Below are 19,875 nucleotides of genomic sequence, written 5' to 3'. Positions count from 1 at the left end.
TGACAATGTTCCATTTCCTAGTGAAGCAATGGCCTTCGGCCAGGTTTGCATTCACCACAAGATGAAGTTTGACATACCCCAATTTTGAATGCTTCTGCTGTCATAGTAACAAACTGTTGGTGAAAGTCTCCACCAGGAACCATTAAATCATATGAATTTGTCAAGAAAACAGTAAGAGAGCCCTCTGGAAAAGCATCCCCTTTCGACCCCCAGACCCTTAAAACGCCTATGTTTGCATTTACTCTTTCCTTCAGAGATTAGAAATCAGACAGAGAGGACTGGGGCTAGCATCTTAAAAATAATATCAGAATAATATTAGAATTTAATAGGTTCTGACTATAGAACTGCTGACATTCTTTTATTGATTGAATAAGTTTGGGCCACAGAAATAGCTTTAACTCATGTTCTACTCAAGGTTTTTGAACTGCTTACTAGTGGATTCCTGATGTGGAATGATGAGTAATGGGAGAGGAGGCTGATCGGAGATAAGGTTGAACAAAGTGAAATGCCCAAATTCCTGGAGGCTGGGAGAGGCTGGGGGCAAACTTGTGAAGACTGCTCATGTGTGCTCCAGCACACTGAGTTGTTAAAAGAGTTACAGACAGATTTCACAGCTGGATCCTCCAACCTCACTTTGCATTGCAGGTGTGTTTTTAGAAGGCTCTCGGTAAATTAAAATTTTTATAAAAACTTTAAAAATTGAATATGAGTTGGAATAGGTTCAGAGCCTAGTACTGAGTTGGAGAATTAGGATAAAACTTGCTTAAAGAATACATAATATATATGTACCCACAACTGCACCACATACATAATCGAAGCAGAGTTTTCCTGAGACGACAACTAAGTAAAATTCTCTCCATCAACATCTTTTACAAAGATTAAAAAGGAAAAATACTACAATATTAACTATGTCTGGCTTAGATGTTGTAATTATGGCTAGTCTTTTTCTCACTTTTAGTTTTATGTATGCTCCAAAGTTTCTGTGATAAATGGGACTCTCACTTCTGAGCCATAAAATGTGTTCCCACTGAACAAAGCAGTGAGGTGCCACTGGCTTTGGAAATAGCCGAAGAGATTTTATTTTTACAATAGACCTCCACAGTATATAAAGCACAAGAGTGATTATTAACAAAATTTATTTACACATCTTGAATGGATACTTTAATAGTTTCCAATTGTTCCTTATTTGTAAATCAGGCTGATGTAAATCTTGGCTCAAATTTTAGCTTTTTCTTTTTTGAATAAAGTCTCAAAATTAAGATTAATGGATGATTATTAATATCCTAAAAATCTCAATCCATATTGTATATTGCTTTTCAGATTAATATATCAGGAAATGTTTCTACCAAGAATGTACAAGTGGGTCTGTCTTGTTAGCTTTAAGTATTAAAGATTTTATTTAACCTTTGTCAATTTGACAAATAGAAAATGGTGTCTCAGTCTAGTTTAGTTCTTTTTCTTTGATTACTAGAAGGTTATACCTTTTCCTGTAAGTTTATTTGCCATTTCTGTTTCCTCTTTTATGAATTGTGACTGCTTCCTCTCAACTTCATTATCCATTAATGTTTGGGTTTTGGGTTTTTTCCCCTCAAGATGTATATAAGCTTTTTTACATTAGGGTTATTCACCTTTTGTCAAATATGTGTTTTTCTGGTTGTGTTTTAATTTTTTTTGTGATAAATATTATGGTTTTTTCCCCTATTTTTTCTTTGCTTTTATTTATTTTTTTTTAAGATTTTATTTGTTTATTTGACAGAGAGAGATCACAAGCAGGCAGAGAGAAAGAGAGAGGAAGAAGCAGGCTCCCCGCTGAGCAGAGAGCCCGATGCGGGGCTCGATCCCAGGACCCCGAGATATGACCCAAGCCGAAGGCAGAGGCTCAACCCACTAAGCCACCCAGGTGCCCCTTTTCTTTGCTTTTAAACCCTTAAAGTCCTTCTCTATTCAGTGATCAAATAAATATTCACTAAATTTCCTCAGAGTTTTTTACGATTTTTTTTCATTTAAATTCTAATCCATTGAGATTTTTATTTCTGTCTATGATATGAGATGAAAATAGAACTTGATGTTTCCCCAGATATCTAATTTTCTCAACATTCTTTTCCCGGCAATACTCTCTTTATCAAATATATTAAATTATTCCATATACCAAGATGTATTTCTCTTATAATAGAAAAAAGTTATAATTTTTTTTAGGTTTATAAATGTAATGAACATCTTGTCACTGAAAGGACCGTAACTGAACCCTCTGAACACTTTTTCAAATGAGTCTCTTCTCCCCACGCCTTCCTCTTTTATCTGTTATGTAAACATTGATCCATCCATCAAGTAGCCCAAAGCAAAGTATAGACTCCTGTTCCCATTTTATGTGGGCTATCTGTTACCCATCACTTCACTGCAGTATCCACCAAGCTAGTGAGGGCAATGTGCTACTCCTTATCCTCTTGACATTTGCAATTCCTATGGCACACACACTGACTGGGTCAATCGGTCCCAAGGGTGTTCTGTGGGGTGGCTGCGGCAGGAAAGACTTGAAGTTTAAGAAGTGAACACTTGATTAAAGAGATGACAGAAATAGTACAATGAATACCTCAAGTTGCCTCCTTGGAACGAAATTAAAAAGAGCATTCTAACTCTGCTGGTGCTCACTCACAGTGACATTAAATGGAAAAGTGATTCATGGTTGAAGTACAAATGTAATGAAAGAACACTGGACTACAAACAGGGAAACGTGAGGCTCTGATCCTGATTTTGCCTCTAAGGACCTTGGACAAGTCAATGAACTTCCCATGACCTTGAATCTCTCATCCATAAAATGAAGGGCTTGACTATTAGAGGATGCAGTTTGGAAGTTCACAGGCCAATTGTGCAAATGTATTTAGTTTGGCTCACATAATGTTTTAATTTCTTTTAACGCAACGGAGCATAACATTCTGTTCCTAAAAGCCCCTATCGTCTTGCAGCTGGTTTCACTTACTTATTTCCATATCTGGCCTTGGAAGGGAGTTAAATAATCCCTAAAGTCCCTTCCTATGTTATAAGTTTATAAATCTATCAGAAACCCATGTTAACTGTGCCTGCAAAACACCCTGGAATTTGACCACTTCTTACCACCTGCACAGCTTCCACCTTGCTCCAAGCCACCTGCTTCTCATCGGGATTATTGTCATGGCTTCCTAATGGGTCCCCAGGCGTTCAGCCCAGCCCCTCCATGGTCATTTCCCCATAGAAACAGCCAGACTCATCTTTTTAAAATATAAATAAAGTCATCACTCAAATGTCACCTAATCAATCAGGGATACCTACTCTGACTACTCTGTTTGAAACAGCAATCCCTTTCCCCATGCTCCTGATCACCCTTCATTTTCCACACAGAAGCATCCCCTTCTCACATACTATGTAATATACTTCTATACTGTGGGTTTGGCTTGTCCAACTAGAGTGTAATAGCACAGAAGACAGGCATTTGTATCTGCTTTGTTTAGTGGTTGTTATAGCCCCAGGCCTGAAATAGAGGAAAGCACACAGGGGGTACGCGGTAAATAATTGTGAATAATTAGGACGCCAAGAAAAATTTCTCTATTTCCTAGATTTAAGTTCTTCTGATTGCAAGAAGTAACGTCAGTTAAGTGTCATTTCAAAATGGAGCTCCTTTTCTGTCTTCTAAACTTTACTGTTACAGCAAAGCACTTTACACCTACTCGGCAACCCCAACCCGGAAAATTCTCGGCAAGCAAGTCACTAGCCAAATCAATGAGGGTTAGGGAGGCTTTCATGTGATAAGCAGGCTGGTCCTTTATTAGCAGTAGCCTACAAAGGCAGGAGTTCAAACAGGAGGGAGACTTCTTTTCCACAGCCATCAAGGAAGGAATCGATAGGAGGATTAATTTATAAAACAAACAAGGCAGCCGGTTCCAAAAAGCAGGCTCCGCAATGCTCATATGAAATAGGTCAAAGTTCCATGATATCATCCATGTTCTTTGAGCCCATCATCCCTCGGGGCCATCTCCAGGTCTGTTTGCTAAATTCCAGGCATGCTGACAGTAAGATCTTTTGTTTCTCAAGAGTAATACATCCTCTTTCAAAGACTAGAAAAGGTCAAATCCACTTCTCAAACTACCCCTGCTCCCCCACCCCCCAAAAAAAACCCCAAACCCTGAGCTGCTTGCAACAGCTTTTGGATAAATCTCTTTCAAGTATGGGCTGAATGAGGACATGAGCCTCTTGCAAAGGTGACCAATATCCCTCCTCCTCCTCCAGCCCCTGGGGATCTCTGTCATTCCCATCCTGCACCTTTCATCAACCGAGGGTGTGGCTCAAGTCTCCTCACAGACTTGGGACTTGGCAGACCAGCCTGATAAAATCTAGAAATAAAGATGGGAGGAACCATTATAAGGCTGCCTACTTTTTATTTCATCAAGCAAATGGACTCTTTCTAAAAAGACCTCTTCTGCTGAATATTCTGACAAACGCCCAGGAAACACTAGGTACATCATTACAAAATAAGTTTAATAATTTCAACTTGATGAAATACTTGTTTTTCTCTCACAGCATGAGATGTAGGTCAGAGAAATTTTTCTCAGGAACCAGCATTTGGGGAGCACCAATGTAAATGTTCCTGAATCCCTCATCTGGAGATAAAACCTCAGAGTCAGTCTGACATTGGGAGCAGGGCTCTGACTTTCGACTTGATGCCTTTATAAGGACAAAAGAAAAGAACTGGGCCTTCCTGGGTTTCAGGCACACATACATTTAGATTCCCCACTAAATCACAAGGCTCTGAAGCAATTAATCTGGGAGAGAAGACAGAGCTCATTAGTAAGGTCCTGGATTTTGAACAGTGTATTCATAGTGGATATGACACCACCCAGATCTATACAGAACTAAGCAACTAGTTTTTCGGCTTCCTGTTCCTTTCCGAATCCCTCAACCACTTTTGCTGATCAGCAAACAGCACTTGGCAAGTGACCAAATATGCATAGCCTTATACTAAGAGAGCCACGGTAGGATAGTCAATCCCATTATAACTGGGCAGCTACCAAATAAAACTTTAAAGCAGACAGTGCAAACCAGTGGTGCACAGGCTGTGTATGGCAACCAAATATTTGGGGGTGAGGGTGGGGATGAGGAGGTATGAGGGAATATACATACGTGTGTACACACACACACACACACACACACTTGCTGACTATGTTTAAAAATTATGGGATTTACTTAAGACCAGATTTGACTTGTCTTAAAAAAAAAAAAAAAAATCTAAAAATTTGGCAACCACAGGCTCTCATTCTAGTGTGGCCACCAGTGCCTGGAGGTGTGCAAAGACAGGTCATGCCCTCTTCCCTGGGCTGAGTCATTTCATTACCTGACTGGAGGCTAGAAGCTTCTGTGTTGATGACCCTTGGCTTCACATATAGAAGGTTATTTATACTGCCTAATCCCTACAAGGATTGAAAGAGGCTTAGAAGAGACAGGCAACAGGAAGAAAGCGGAGGGAGGAAAAGCAACAAGGCAATAAAGCCAGGAATGGGGTCATGACCCACAGTGTCCACCACAGAGGCCTATCCTTAGTGGGAAATGGGCTGAGAATTTCATTCCCAACTTCTCCACAGCTGACCACAGCTTACAGCCTGAGACCCAAACAAAGTCAAATTTCCCCCTTTTAGGGAAATACACTCTTTCTTTAACGATACCAGTAAATCCCATGAAGCAATTAAACACGAGACAGCACTACACAGCACCATCAAGTGCCCAAATATGTGTGGTTTTGGTGACAGAGTAACCTGGGTGGCCCCTTGAGGCACAAGGGTATGAAAAAGGAGCCCTCAGTTGGGCCTGGAAAGATGGGCACACCACCTTGAGCTGAATAAAGAAAAACAATAGCCATCAAGACAAGAGGAGAGAAGGTTGGATTCATTTGAATGTTAGACACTGTCCTTAATTTCCAACAGCTCTACTTTTCTTCCTGAAGTGTTTTCTTGATTTGGGTTGTTGTCAAACTACGGGAAACGCAAAGGTAGTTAAAAATGAAATGCCTCTTAGAGTTTAGTGCATAAGTACCTCAGCTTGGAGACTGGGGACCCAATTTCTTTTTCTCTTCAAATCACGATTACTTGCGTATAACTTGACTTGTTGGGTGTGGAGCTGCAGGGAAGGGCTGGCTGCCTTGGGCCCCACTCAGAGCAACAGTCACTGTCCTTCTTGGCCCTGGACCCCCAGTGCTGTGTATGCCTTTTGCTTTCTCTCTCTCTTAAATCTGCAGTAAGCACCATCAAGACAAATACTGGCCACTCCTTGAAAATCCCACCTCCATTTCTGTGTGTCACTGACGTAGAGCTTTCTGTGGCCTGAGTGAAATGAGCAACAAATCCATCTGGCAAAGCAAAACAAATTTTGAATTAACAAACAGCACCACTACCACTTCTCGGTTTATTAGTGGACAAAGATATATTTTGTGCATTTTCTTCAGTTCAATATCTTATCTGTATCAAAATGAGGAACAAAGGGCTTATCACATCAATAATGGAATTTCAAACCATTGTGGGGACAGGACTATACAGTTTTCTTCCCTACAGAAATGAAGATCTGTGAGCTCTCCAGGGAATGGACCCTCCAGACAAATCAATTAAAAAATTATAAAGCATTCTGGTGGCTGAGTCAGATGGACACAAGAACACTGTATACTTCTTCCTCTCCTCTCTCTACTGCAGAAGGTAGAAAGTTGAAATCTTTTTTCATGAGATATCGACTACATCCTCATATCAAAGCAGTCAGCGTCATTACAGAGACTGCCAGTATTTCTGTAAGAAACTCTATCTAGGGAGGATTTACAGAATATTGGCTGCTTTCGATTCACAAAGAGTTGATTTTAAAGCCAGGGTCTCCCATCCAAGTACTAACCAGTGGTCTCCGTTGCCATGAATTCATTTCATTTGCATATCACACATAGTCAGAACAAAGCCATTTCTTGGGGCTCTGACCATAGCAGTTTTACAGGGGTGACAATTAAGGTAACAGTCTACTTCAGAAAATATGTGTGGTTTTTTTAATCTGAGAATCATGCAGATCAGATTCATACTCAGCCTTGGTACAGACATATTTTCCTTTCAGAAACTTGATCTTATTTTCAGTTGAGCCCTGAAGGAAAGTGGTAAAAGTACAGTAAGAGGAATGTAGCTGCTCTTCTCTGGTAGAGAAGGAAAGAGGGCAGAGAGAGGAAGATATGGTGAGGAATGCAGTTCTGCCTCTTCCGACATTGAACAGCAGCAGGACAGAGCTCCGACAGGGTGAGAAGGCAGGGAACAGAGCAGGTGACTTAGCAAGATCCTAACTGAAGACGAGGGACCAAGTCCAGAGAGGTCACTATGACCTGGAAAGAGAAGATGGATAGTTCCACAGGTCCATCAAGCAAGGTGCATGACTAAGTGTCAGGCCTTGAGGATCCATAATCTGAAGAAGGTAACTGGGGATAAAGGGGGCAGGGACCTAAGTCAAAGAGGTCAGGATACAGGAAAGAGATCTTAACACAGATGCTTTTCTGCTGCTGCCCCCATCTGGTATGCACGGGATAGCTAGTTTGTGCAGCATACCCTGAATGCCCCTGTTAGTTACTATCATGAGAATGTATAGGTACTGTCCTCCCTCCATACTCTCATCAAATAGATCATGTAGAAGAATGTGCGGTTCAGTGTTCAAGGTCAGGGGCTCCAGGAATGGCCAATACAGAACATGTCCTTTGAAGAATGCCAGGATGACATGTCTTGGTCTCCTTGGAACTGGGCCGTGTAAGGAGGGGAGAGGCTACAGACCATTGTTAGGCTAAATTGCCACACGTAAAAGCTTGCTGCACATAGATCCCAGTAGCAGATGTTTTGTCCACTCAGCTGCTCCTAGATTCCCTGTATGTAAGTTCCCCCAATAAACCTCTTTCGGTTGCTGTCTCTGGTCTTTTCTTTGGACTCACCAGACCATCATCCACCCTTGACTTAGAGACTGCTGGGGTGCAGCTGCGTAGCCCCACAGGCATTCTGGGCTGGAAGGAGATCTGGAATTCTCTAGAAAGATGTGGTCCTTGGCCAAGGTTGGGGAGCTGGCTGGTACAGAAGGGCTTTGGCTTCCATTGCTGGCTGTCAGCCCAGTTCTCTCACCATTCACCATGTTGCCCTTCATAGAGACTTGAGCATGGCTCTCCATGGAATATAACCCAAAGACATTGCTTCCCTGGGCCATTTGTGACTGATCTTACAGAGCAGCTGAGCCTAAGATAATAAATGGCCACAGAATCTAACACATGGCTGGAGAGGTCAGATTTTCTCAACATTCCAGATTGTTTCTGCCCACAGTGGGACGGAAGGGAACAGAGGTAGTGGCTGGAATGCTCACAGGGAGAATGGCAGCAGGAAGTTCAGATGGGTGACTAATATCTAGACAGAGCAGGGAAATGAGAATTGGATATGAAAACCTCGACTAGCTAGTGGTTAGACAAGGCCCTACGAGCAATCAACTCTCCTCCTCTAGGCATCAGAGTGCCTTGTCTTTATAGGTGGGAGGCCACCTCTGTGATCCAGGAGACTGTGCTCCACATCTGATAACAGTAAATTTGATCTTAGCCAGGAATTTAGGGTCTGGTCCCAACAAAGCAGAAACTTCAGGCTCTACTTCCTCTGAGACAACTTCCTCCAAGACCCAACATCTTTTCTGGAGCAAAGGCAAGAATCCTGGCAGCGGGGACCTGGAAGGATCTATAGACCTACGTGATAGAGTCATCTTGATACTGAGGAAGAAATGTCCTGGGAAATAGAGCTCCAGGCTCTTCGGAGAGAGAAGTGGTGACCTAGTGCTCTGCCTCCATGCCTACTTTGTCTGCCATTGTAGTCCCTGCAGCAAGGAGAGGTTCTTGCTGTATTGAAGGTGCCTGATAACACATGGTGAATGAATAAATGAATTCTACTTCATCCAATTTTCCATTACTCGCTATTTGCAGGTGGTGACGTGACCCCTGAAAGTCATAATTTCTTTTTCTGAAAAATTGAGGGAAGTTGACCATAGCCCAGAAAAGTTGGAAGAACTCATTATATAGGCCATTTGCCTAGAACCTCAAGCGTGATTTTTCTAAATATGATCCTCAGACCATCTACCTGTGAAACTCCAGATTCCTGGTCCCTAATCAAGTCCACTGCATCAAAATCCTTGGCAGGGGAAGGGAGAAAACACAAGAATCAAGCTTTCATAAGCACTGCTAGTTATAATTTTATATATAATAATTTGAGAAACACTAAGATTTATATTTATTAAAAAACACTCTATAGTAGGCCCAAGTTTGAGATTTAATACATACTTTATTTAGTCCTTGTAATTATTTTATGAGGCAAGTATTATCCTCCTTATTTTATAGAAAAGAAAACTGAGTTGAACAAGTCATGCAACCAGTAAGTAGCTGAGCCAGGACCCGCCCCAGGTTTGCCTAAATCCAAAACTCCAACCCTACACGCTAAAATTATTTCAAATTTCAATGAATGCCAGTCACAGAACCAATGATAAATAGAATGCTCTGGATGTTATTTTCAGTCTTATTTTCCTTTAATTTTGATAAAAATATATGCCTTGTAATATAGAACGGAGAGAAATACAGTTCCATTTGTGGGTATTTACATTTTCACAGCCTTTCACTGTGAAGAGCAGTAGGGGCAGAAAGAACATAGGGAGGATGGAAAATAGCAACGTGGATGGACAATAAAATGTTTGGGCACTAAAATGAAATGTTACAACTGAATTTAATAGTCTTGATGTAAAATGATTAGCAATGCTGGCTTATTATGTTATAACATGCTCAGAGCATGACATTGTATCAATATCACAACCCAGCATAACCACCATGACTTGCCCACTGATAACCCTGGAAGGCCCATGTAGTCACAAGTGGTCTCAAAATCTTGAACTGTGCAAAAAACCCCACGATTCACTGAAAGCTGCCATATCAAATTTTAATTGTTTACCCTAGCTAAAATGATTTTTTTTCTTCAAAGCTGTTGTCAAAGTCAAATATCACTTGTATAATTATTCCTGGAGCAAAATGGCACCGAGTTTTAGATTTTGGATGCTGTAAATGCTTTCTTGATGTTCCTGAAAGAGCTACCAGGCTTCATATAAGGCATAGATAGGAACAGATAATTTATCTTTTGTAATCCAGGATAAAGGTCACTCCTTAAAAGTATCACTATGTTATCAAGGAAAACACATCTCTAGGTAATACAATATAGTAGGAAAAGCACTGAAGTTATAGCCAATAGTCACGAGGTATAGTTTCATCAATAATCAGTTTGGTGTTTTTAAAGCTGAAAAAGACATCTCCATCTTGTTTTAATGTCACAATATCTCCCATTATTATTTCAGAAGAGTTTAATGAAGATCTATTAATTCAATAACTATGAAATAGCTTTGAACACGTAAGTTGATGTTCTAATTGCATGAATAGGATCATATCTGAACAAGACCAGCTTTAGATTTGGCTTCTCAGAACTCCTGGCGCCTCTCCTCACCTCCTACTGAGCCACTCCATTCTAAGCTATTCCATATACCATCGTGAAGGATGGATTTAAGTAAGTGATTCCTGCAAAGTACTTTGAGCAACTCACAGAAAGAGATATTTGAAGCACAAATTATTATTTTTATAGAAGATATTACAAGAGTAGGGCAGCAGTTACTACAATTACCATTCAGCGAAGAATGTCCTTAAGTGCATATGGCACACGTGCTTGGTGATCCAAAGTATTTTCATGGATCTTAAAGGTTTAAACTAATAACACCTACCTAGTTACTGAAGATAATTTGATGACTATAATATATAGAGATAGATAGGTTCATTGTAACAAATGAATTCAGCACAGTATGAAGAAAAATTGAAGTTACTACTATTATGCTGTTACAGCTGCCTAGAGCAAGCTCAGCTCCCTCCTGACACATCCTTTGCTTGTCGTATTAGAATTCAGACTATTACTTAAGTAAGTTTCCTCATCTGTAAAATGAGGGACAGAGGAAATCTTTCTGGCTCCTTCCAGGTCCAAGGTTTTTGTATGCTGTACAAAGTAACAATTGTATTGCAATGGTATACCACTTGGGAACAAAAGATAAAGATAGAAAAAGAGCACTTCCCAGGCCACGGGAAAGGCAATGCTAACTTTGGCTTAATGAGTGATTCTAATACATTAAGAGAAAGAATATGTCAACTGCCAGAGATGAGCATTAGAGAAACATGGTGTTCAGAGGGGCAAAATGTGTGACTTTGGCTTATGCAGGTGGGTGAGAGGAGACCCAGCAGTCTCTAAGGGAATGAGATGCTGGAGCTGAGGGACTAAATGGTTTCTGTTACCAGAAAGGTAACTACCATTGTGAGGCATGGCTATTTTGTCACTTTCCTAGAGCTTCAGGATTAGGTGTCTAAATAACCTCCTATGATTATTGATTCCATGCTCACTAAGCTACCTTTGATGAACAGTTCAGTTTCCCAGTAACTTCATTAAGAGAATGGGGGTGGGAGGGAGAGGGAAGAGGGGACAAGGGGAGCACAGAGAGCCCTTGATATAGGGACTTGAGATTTGACATCCCTACAAAAAGGATACAGAGAAGTTAATTCTGATCTATAGATCAATCATGATAATATCAGCTTATAATATTTATTGATTACTTGCTATGGTCCCAGCACCTACTCAAGTGCTTTACACACATTTAATCAGCATTGTATCTTACAAGGAAAATCCCATGCTAATCTGGGGAAACTGAAGCTGAGGTAGATGAAATAGGTTACCCAAGGCAAAGAGTTAGAACCATAACCTCTATATTGTTCTTCTGGTTTAGTTTTCCTGAGGCAGAGGCTGAACTGGATCACCTGAAAATACTCACAGAACTAAAGATCAGAACTGAAATATGATGACTCAGCTAAGATACTGTTCCTGAGAATCCCTGTCTGAGGTACTCTCCGGCCATCTCCTCATAGATATGGTCTTTGGATCACCACATAACCATGGACCCAGTTAAGACTCAAATAAGAAAGAGCTTCCCCAGCTAGGACAACATAAATGGGAGATATCACTCCCAGAGGTTGGGAACTACCACCTGTGAATGTTCCCTAAAGCTTTGGAAAGGGAACTGGGGAATGTTTGAGGTTATCTTTTCAATCTCCAGGGAAAGATGACATTCTGAATGATGATGGGCCATGTTCCCTACTCTCCACAATCTACTCCTGGAGAAAGGTCTAACTACTACCCATTCTATGTTCTGCCACACTGGTTATCACATTTGCTGATTTGTCTCTATTACCATGGCCACCCCTCCCATCCCAGATTTCCTGACCTCATGCCTAAAGACTACAACAGCTGTTTTCCTTGATTCTAGCCTTTACCACCTCAACTTTGGTCTAAACAAAGTAGCCAGAGCCAAATCTTAAATATTCTTTTTCATCATATACTGAATTAAATTATCCAAATATCAACATAAAGAAGAAGGATTAAAACTAAAGTAGTTTTTTTTTTTAAAGATTTTTATTTATTTATTTGAGAGAGACAGTGAGAGAGAGCATGAGAGGGGAGAAGGTCAGAGGGAGAAGCAGACTCCCCATGGAGCGGGGAGTCTGATGCAGGACTCGATCCCAGTACTCCAGGACCATGACCTGAGCCAAAGGCAGTTGCTTAACCAACTGAGCCACCCAGGCGCACCAAAACTAATGAGTAGTTTTGAGCTATACTCTCTTCTTTTTGCCTTCTGTGTATGCCTCCTTAACTCTTATAAGTCATTTTTTTAAAGATTTTATTTATTTATTTGACAGAGATCACAACTAGACAGAGAGGCAGGCAGACAGAGAGAGAGAGAGAGAGGAGGAAGCAGGCTCCCTGCTGGGCAGAGAGCCCGATATGGGGTTCCATCCCAGGACTCCTGGGATCATGACCTGAGCTGAAGGCAGAGGCTTTAACCCACTAAGCTACCCAGGCCCCCCACTCTTATAAGTCTTATAGTAAAGGTCCCCATATCTTTATAATTATAAATTTCCATAAAAATTGCGCCCAATAATACATAATTATAACACCATGGCATGAAATTAGCATGGGCAGAGCTGGATTAGAGTCCTGGTCCCAGCAACACAAATAAATTTGGTATATCAAAGAGTCCCAGTTTCCCCAAATATAAGAGAGGGATAATGAGGGTATGTTCCTCATGGGATTGCTATGATGATTAGGGGATAGTTGGTACAGCATGCTGGGCACATTTTTCTGGCATATAAATAAGTACTCAGTAAATGTTCTCTATCATCATCTCATCATTATAACAGCAATATGGCTTCATGCTTGTGAGCCCAGACACTGAAGTCATAAACACATGGTTTGGGCAAATGAAAATTATGAGGCAAGATCTCTATAAATTTCACCCAATCTTCTTTCCATGTGAAAAACATCTCTTTGGCAAAATTATTTAAGCCCCTAGAGTTTCTCCATCCCAGACACTCTTGAATATCATCCAGAAATTTGTTAGAATAAAGATATAGGAAAGAACAGGCAAATATTGCCCAGAACAGTAGTACATTTTCAAACCTCTTTGATCGACAAATATTTATTGAGTTTCTATTACAAACCAGCCCCAAAGATAAATGACACGGTCCTGGCCTCAGAGAGACTCATGTCCTAGTTCTAATCAGAGGATGTTTTTGCTGGGTCCCGCCAATAGGGTTGCTGATGTTGTAGAGCCTCTGTTCCATGCCCAGCTCTGTGCTAAGCCCACTGCACACAGTTATTCTGTTAGTTCTCTGGGTTATTCCTTGAAAGCAACTCTATTTTTTCCATTTTTCACAGGAAGCAATTGAGATAGAAAGGTTGGATGGCTTATGCCAGGTCACACAGCAGGTGGGTGGTAAGGTCAAGACTTGGACCAATGTCTGACCGACTCTACCACTTACGGGCTCATCACTGAGCCGTCTCTTGACTGTCCAAACATCACCACTACCCAATTGTTATCACAGAGCATTTTGCAATGCAGAGAACAGCAAATTTCAAATGAAAAATGTACCTAACTGAGGGGGGGGAGGAAGCCCACAACCACGGAAAACATGAATGACGATCAATAAAAAAAAAAAACCAACTTAATAAGCTACAGTGTATCCAATCCAACAAAAGAATGATAGAATAAATCATGATGTATCCAAACCATGTTATGCAACCATTAAAAGACAAACACAAATGTATTGGTCGTGTCAGGTGTCCCTGGTATATTGTTAAGTTTCAAAAAAAAGAAGAGTCTCTCCCCCTGCCAAAAAAAGTAAGATTGTTAAGTGAAAAAATGAGGGAATAAGGGACACTGATGCATTGAATCTGAATTTAATCTGAGTCTATATCTAATTTTCTCTAGGCTATGTCTGATTTAACAGCAAGGTAAACTATCTTTTCAGTATAAACTTTACTCCATGAAACATACATGAAAAAGCATAGAAAAGTGGCTAAGAGCACAAGGTTTGCAGTCAGACAGATCCAGGATCATATCCTATTCTCTGCAACTTACTACATGTGACCTTGGACAAGTTACTTATCTCTAAACCCCAGTTGCCTCAATTACAAAAGGATGGTAAGATCCTACCTCAGGGAGATGTCCTGACTAAATGACTGCATGCAAAGAAAGTGTTGAGCACAGTATCTGGCACATAGCAAGTGTTCACTAAGTAATTATTATTACTTTAACTATTTTCTAATTGCCTTAGAGATCAGCCTTTGCTAAAAACAGAAATCCTGCAGATTGATATTTAAAAGGCCACCACCACAAAGAATGTGCTTAGGCTTCCAGGAAGGTACTTGTGAAAGCGTAGGCCTATGAATAAATGACATTTGATTTTCTATTCCAACATCTTTCCATTTCAACATTTTCTGATTAGGCAGCCACATGGTACTCTCTAGTTGCTGGGCTTTCCTCCCACATTTTCAAACCGGGACTATTTCAGATGTGAGCTATGGTCCCCAAAGCTTCCTACTTGCCATGATCACAGATCACCCACAGGTCTTTGGGTTCAAAGGCCCTGAAGCAGGTGAGATAATTAGCTCAATGAACACAGCCCAGTTATTCTGTGTTTCAGCCGGAGAAAGGAAGAGAAAAGCAAAATGAGAGCAAGAGTGAAAAAGGAGGACAGGTGGATCAGGCTCTGTTCATTCTCAGGAAGGTCACTGCAAGTTCCAAAGCAACCATATACGAATAAAGGAGAATACTTTTAATTTGGGAGATTCCTATATTTTTGGACAACCCTAGCTGCTTTGTTATCCAGAGCAAATAAATACAAGCTTCTCAACAATGAAAATGCTACTGCCCAAACTGAATGAAATTCAGCTGCGGAATGTGTGTCCTCAGCACCAATATGTAGATACTAACAGAGATACAGTCAAAACCATACAGGTCACCGCACCCATACCTGCAATCTCCTCCATGCAACTGATGGGAGCACAGGTCTCCTTTAAACTGTTTAAAGGGGCCTTTGGTATTCTAGTATGGGCTTATCCAAGACAGTTAGGCTTAAGTTTTACTAGAGAAGGGTGCCAGTGGTGGTGAAAATAGCTAGCACTGATTGACCACTGACCAGCTGAGGAGCACCATGCCGAGCACTTTGCCCAACAATGCCTGTGATAGGTACTATATGAAGCAGGAAGAGGTGAAGTCCCCATTCCCGGGTAGCAGTGAGCGAGGATTTAGACCCATGCGGTCTCTCTTCGGAGCCCACGCTCTTGCCACAAAGAGCTCTTCACCACTTTCCTCTTACAACCCCAGGAAGTCCTCCGTCCCCTGCTGTATGGAGCATTCAATTTCATCTACCATTAGAAGTGTCGACTGCTGCGGCGGCTTCTGGTTTTTTTGTAAGCAAATGGTAACCTAGAGCATTTCACTCTAATGCTTCCCACCTACATATTTAATTTTTCCATCTCCTAAAAGAAATCACGGCCATTTCAGCTGAGCATCATAATTCTATACTCTTTCAGAACATGCAATCCGTCTTTTACGTTCCTGAATGAGGCTTTGCTTATAGCATCTAAGATACGAAAACAGGATTGAAAAGGCAGGGAGAATATAAAATCTTCTCATAGAAACAAGATACTCCTCTCACATTTGATTGAGTTTAGAGTTCTCTGATGTTCCTCCATTCACTAGAAAATTTTGGAGGGAGTAAATTTCGAGGGTCTGCAAATATGTCCAAAACAACCTTGCTGGTTTTTTTAGGTCTGCTAGGTAACCTGGTGATTTCTACTTCTTCAATCGTATTATACATACTGTAGTAGGTAGGCTCTGACCCTTTTGTTTGAGCTCATTGTGATTTCCATTGATTTCCAACTAGACTACAAGTTCCTTTCGGGCTGAAGCCACAATGCCACGCACACCCAGCCCTCCCACAATACCTTACATTGAGCAGGTGCTCAAAAGAAATTGCATTAATCAGAGATAATTTATTTTTTAAGCAAACTGCAACCTGCTGAAGAGTCCACACTCTAGACTGTATTACTTCCACCACTATTGCTCCCTCCCAGGGGAGCCTTCAATTGACAATAAAATTGACTTCCTTCCCCAGCAATGAAACCCTGATGGCTCTGAAATTATCATCTGAATATTAAACCCATCCATGTTAAAGGTACCCAGTTCTTAAAAAAGCTAAGGAAGTTCTGAAGAAGCAATATTTGATGAGACTATCTGGCATTCTAATTCACAGATGATGCGATTTTATAAGGGGGCACACTCTACTTTTAAAACTGAATCATATCATATCTAGAAAGTGCTTAATAAATATCGAATGAATATCTTCTTCTCCCCAAAAATGAAACTTAACACCTCATCTTACTTTACAATTGAATTTCACTATAAAAACTGGTGATAGGTTTATGATGAAAAACACTTTAGATGACACGTGAATCATTTTAATTAAAGACCAATTCTGCTTTGAGAACATATCAGTTACATGAGACAATTTAAACATGAAAAAGCCACCACAATGTGCATATTGCTTATAGATGGGACACTTAAGATTAAAGGTCACAGCAGTTTTCAGGTTCATGAGAGGGGCCTACGCACAGTGTCTGAGTCAGAGGTAGGCCAAATGGGCAGGGCTGCCAGCCAGAGCCGCTCCACATCCATCTGCTTTATGGGGTGTGATTCTGCATAAGATTCAATTGAATGGCAGGAAAAGCACTCAGAAGTGCAAAGATACTGGACGGAGAATAAAATAATATCATCTGGCTTCTATCACACCCTTTCTTCCCAATATCATTCAGCAGAATAGCCTGTCATTTTTTCTCAGTTTATATCAACTGACAATCTCAGTCCATTTTAGAAGCTCCCAGCTTCTGTTGGTAAACAGTGCATCTAGGCCAAAAAGACAGGGACAGAACAGAAGCAGAGACTCAAGAGGGGCAAGGACAGAGCAAATAAAGGAGACATTTCCTGGAGTGTGCGTGGCGGTACAAGGACCTACTAGTGGTGAAGAGCACAACTAAAGAAAGGGCACTAGAAAATTCTTTGAGCTAAATCAGGGGCTACCCAAACCAATGCTTTCCAGACCTGACTTTGGCTCAGAATGGCCCTTGTTGAAAATACAGAGGCCTGAACTCCACCCCAGACTTCCTAAATCAGAATCTCTAGAAGTGGGGAGGGACCCAAGCAACTATGTATTTAACAAGTTTCTCCAAATTATTCTGATGCACACAGACTTCAGAACCGCTATTACAAGCCATATCACTGTCATTCTTGGCAATGTCATTCTTGGCAATGTAAATTCTTGACAATGTAATTCTCATAAAATCAATTTTTTTAAATTAAGAAATATCAAGACATTTTGATGGGTGATAATAAAACCATATACGTGTAATAGAGGTATTAAAACACCTTCCAACATCCAGGAAAATTAACTGTCACTTTTAAAAATTGGGGGCTTCACCATATGCTCTGAAACCTTCTTTATAAACATGACATCACGATGCAATGCTTCCCTGTAACAGTTCTATACTTGCAACAGTGAAAAAAATTCCGTCTCCCTCATAATAACTAGCTGCTTTTGACAACTGTCAGATTTTTCTCATTGCTTAACATTTGGAGATTCGTCAGAATGAATTGCCAACCAGACATCTGGTTTTGTAAGTTTCTTTAGAAATATAATCACTAGCCCTGAATACGGACAGGATATTCAAAGTATTGTGAATGCCTCAGATTACTCTGATTCTAACTTTTTGTGACTGGGGTTTTTTTTCCCCCACTCCTGTGAAATCACTGTTCAGTGTGTCCTGTTTATATCTTACACACTGCTTGTTTCCTCAAGTCTCCTACAGATTAAAAAAAAAAATCCCAAGTAATTTTATGTTTTCAGAACTTCACGAGGTACTCCCAATTACTTACTCCCACTGGGGATATCTGCAGCCATCCTGTGAACCCATAAGAAATACCAGAAGAGGAGATACATTTAAATTTTATTAAGACAAAACAAAACAAAAACAAAAACGCTAATGTACCCACATGGATCCTCCAAATTAATTTTTTATTGACTTACTTTTGGGGGGGCATCAACACAATTTAAACTCATGGAAGCACTGGGATGCCACTGATGCTACTACCACTTTAACTTACACCTATCCTGTTGTGAAGCAACCTGCTCGGGAATGTTCCCTTCTTCCCATTGCTATTCTTTGCACTTATAATGAGGGTCTCTTGCTGCCTGAGTTTTAGTGTTCTTTTGTTATGATTAAAGAATATTACAAATAGTTGGACTGTTCCTACATGAAGATTACCCTCAAAAATTACTACAATTTTAAAAAGTGAATGGATTTGCAATCAGTTCACAATGGCTATTCCAAAGAAATAGAATCAGAAAGAGGGAGGGAAGACCATTACCTTTTTTTCTGCTTTTTTAAATTACAAAGGTAATTTAATTCTTGTTAGAACAAGTCAAATGTACACAAAGTAGAAGTACAGTTTTAAACTATTTTAAAGTACCTTAATTTTTACCTTTAAAACACTGGATTCAATTTTGCCAAGTTTGATATTACAAGTACCTATATTTTTTCCTGACTTAGTTAAATATGTTAGACTTGGGAACCCTTTATAGCATATCCTAATTGTACTGTGTGTGTGTGTGTGTGTGTGTTTTACAATTAAGAGTTTTTCTTTAATTCATTAATTCTCTTTGCCCTGTATCATTATACTTTATTTTTCCTTTTCCTTTATAGAAATTCTCATAGAAGTAAATGTATTTGATTTCTATTGTATTTCCTTATATCATTATTTTCCTGACTTTTATATGTTATCTTTTGCTTTTTTAAAATATTTTAGTAAGATCACTTAACATGAGATCTAGCCTCTCAACAATGTGTCAGGCGTACAATATGCTATTGTTAACTACAGGCACAACGTTGTGCAGCAGAACTTAATCATGAATTTAATCATCTTGCCTAACTGAAACATCACACCCATTGAACAGCACTGCCCCATTTTCCCTCTCCCTACTATTACCATTTGTCTTTGTCCTTCTTCCCTCTCTACCTTTTCGGTTTTCAACTGTTGTTCTGGTGTAGCTCTCCTTTCCTGGGATATAAGAGAAAAAGATCAAGTCCTTAGCATAAAAACGCACAGCTTCTTAGTAGGAACAAGTCTTTCAACCAGAGGTTGAAAATTCATGTTCATTCAGGGAGCAGGAGGCAATAAAGCGGTGAAACAGGCAGGGAGCAATGGGGACTGTAGCAAACCACACTGGAAAGCCATTTAAATACGGTTGAATTTAAATTTGCAACAACCAAATCGAATATATACAAGGGCCGAACTCAGCCTTCCAGGGCCAGTTTGCAACCTCTGCAAGATTTCATTCCCAATCTCGGTTTATCTCTC

General features: G+C 40.3%; 1 protein-coding gene across 3 annotated transcripts in view; it reads right to left on the bottom strand.

Annotated features, from left to right (window-relative positions):
• Positions 1-19,875, bottom strand: part of ST6GALNAC3 (ST6 N-acetylgalactosaminide alpha-2,6-sialyltransferase 3) — a 528,670-nt gene that overhangs the window by 339,867 nt on the left and 168,928 nt on the right. For 2 of the 3 annotated variants that reach the window (XM_082686593.1, XM_082686595.1), the window contains exon 2: positions 19,534-19,575. The exons of the other annotated variant lie outside the window; for it this stretch is intronic. In XM_082686593.1, coding sequence (XP_082542719.1) covers positions 19,534-19,575 — 42 coding nt within the window. The remainder of the gene's footprint in view (positions 1-19,533; positions 19,576-19,875) is intronic. 3 annotated transcript variants of the gene reach the window in all.

Source organism: Mustela nivalis, assembly GCF_964662115.1.
Source record: "Mustela nivalis genome assembly, chromosome: 10".
Lineage (NCBI taxonomy): Eukaryota > Metazoa > Chordata > Mammalia > Carnivora > Mustelidae > Mustela > Mustela nivalis.
This window is presented reverse-complemented; position numbering and strand designations above follow the sequence as displayed.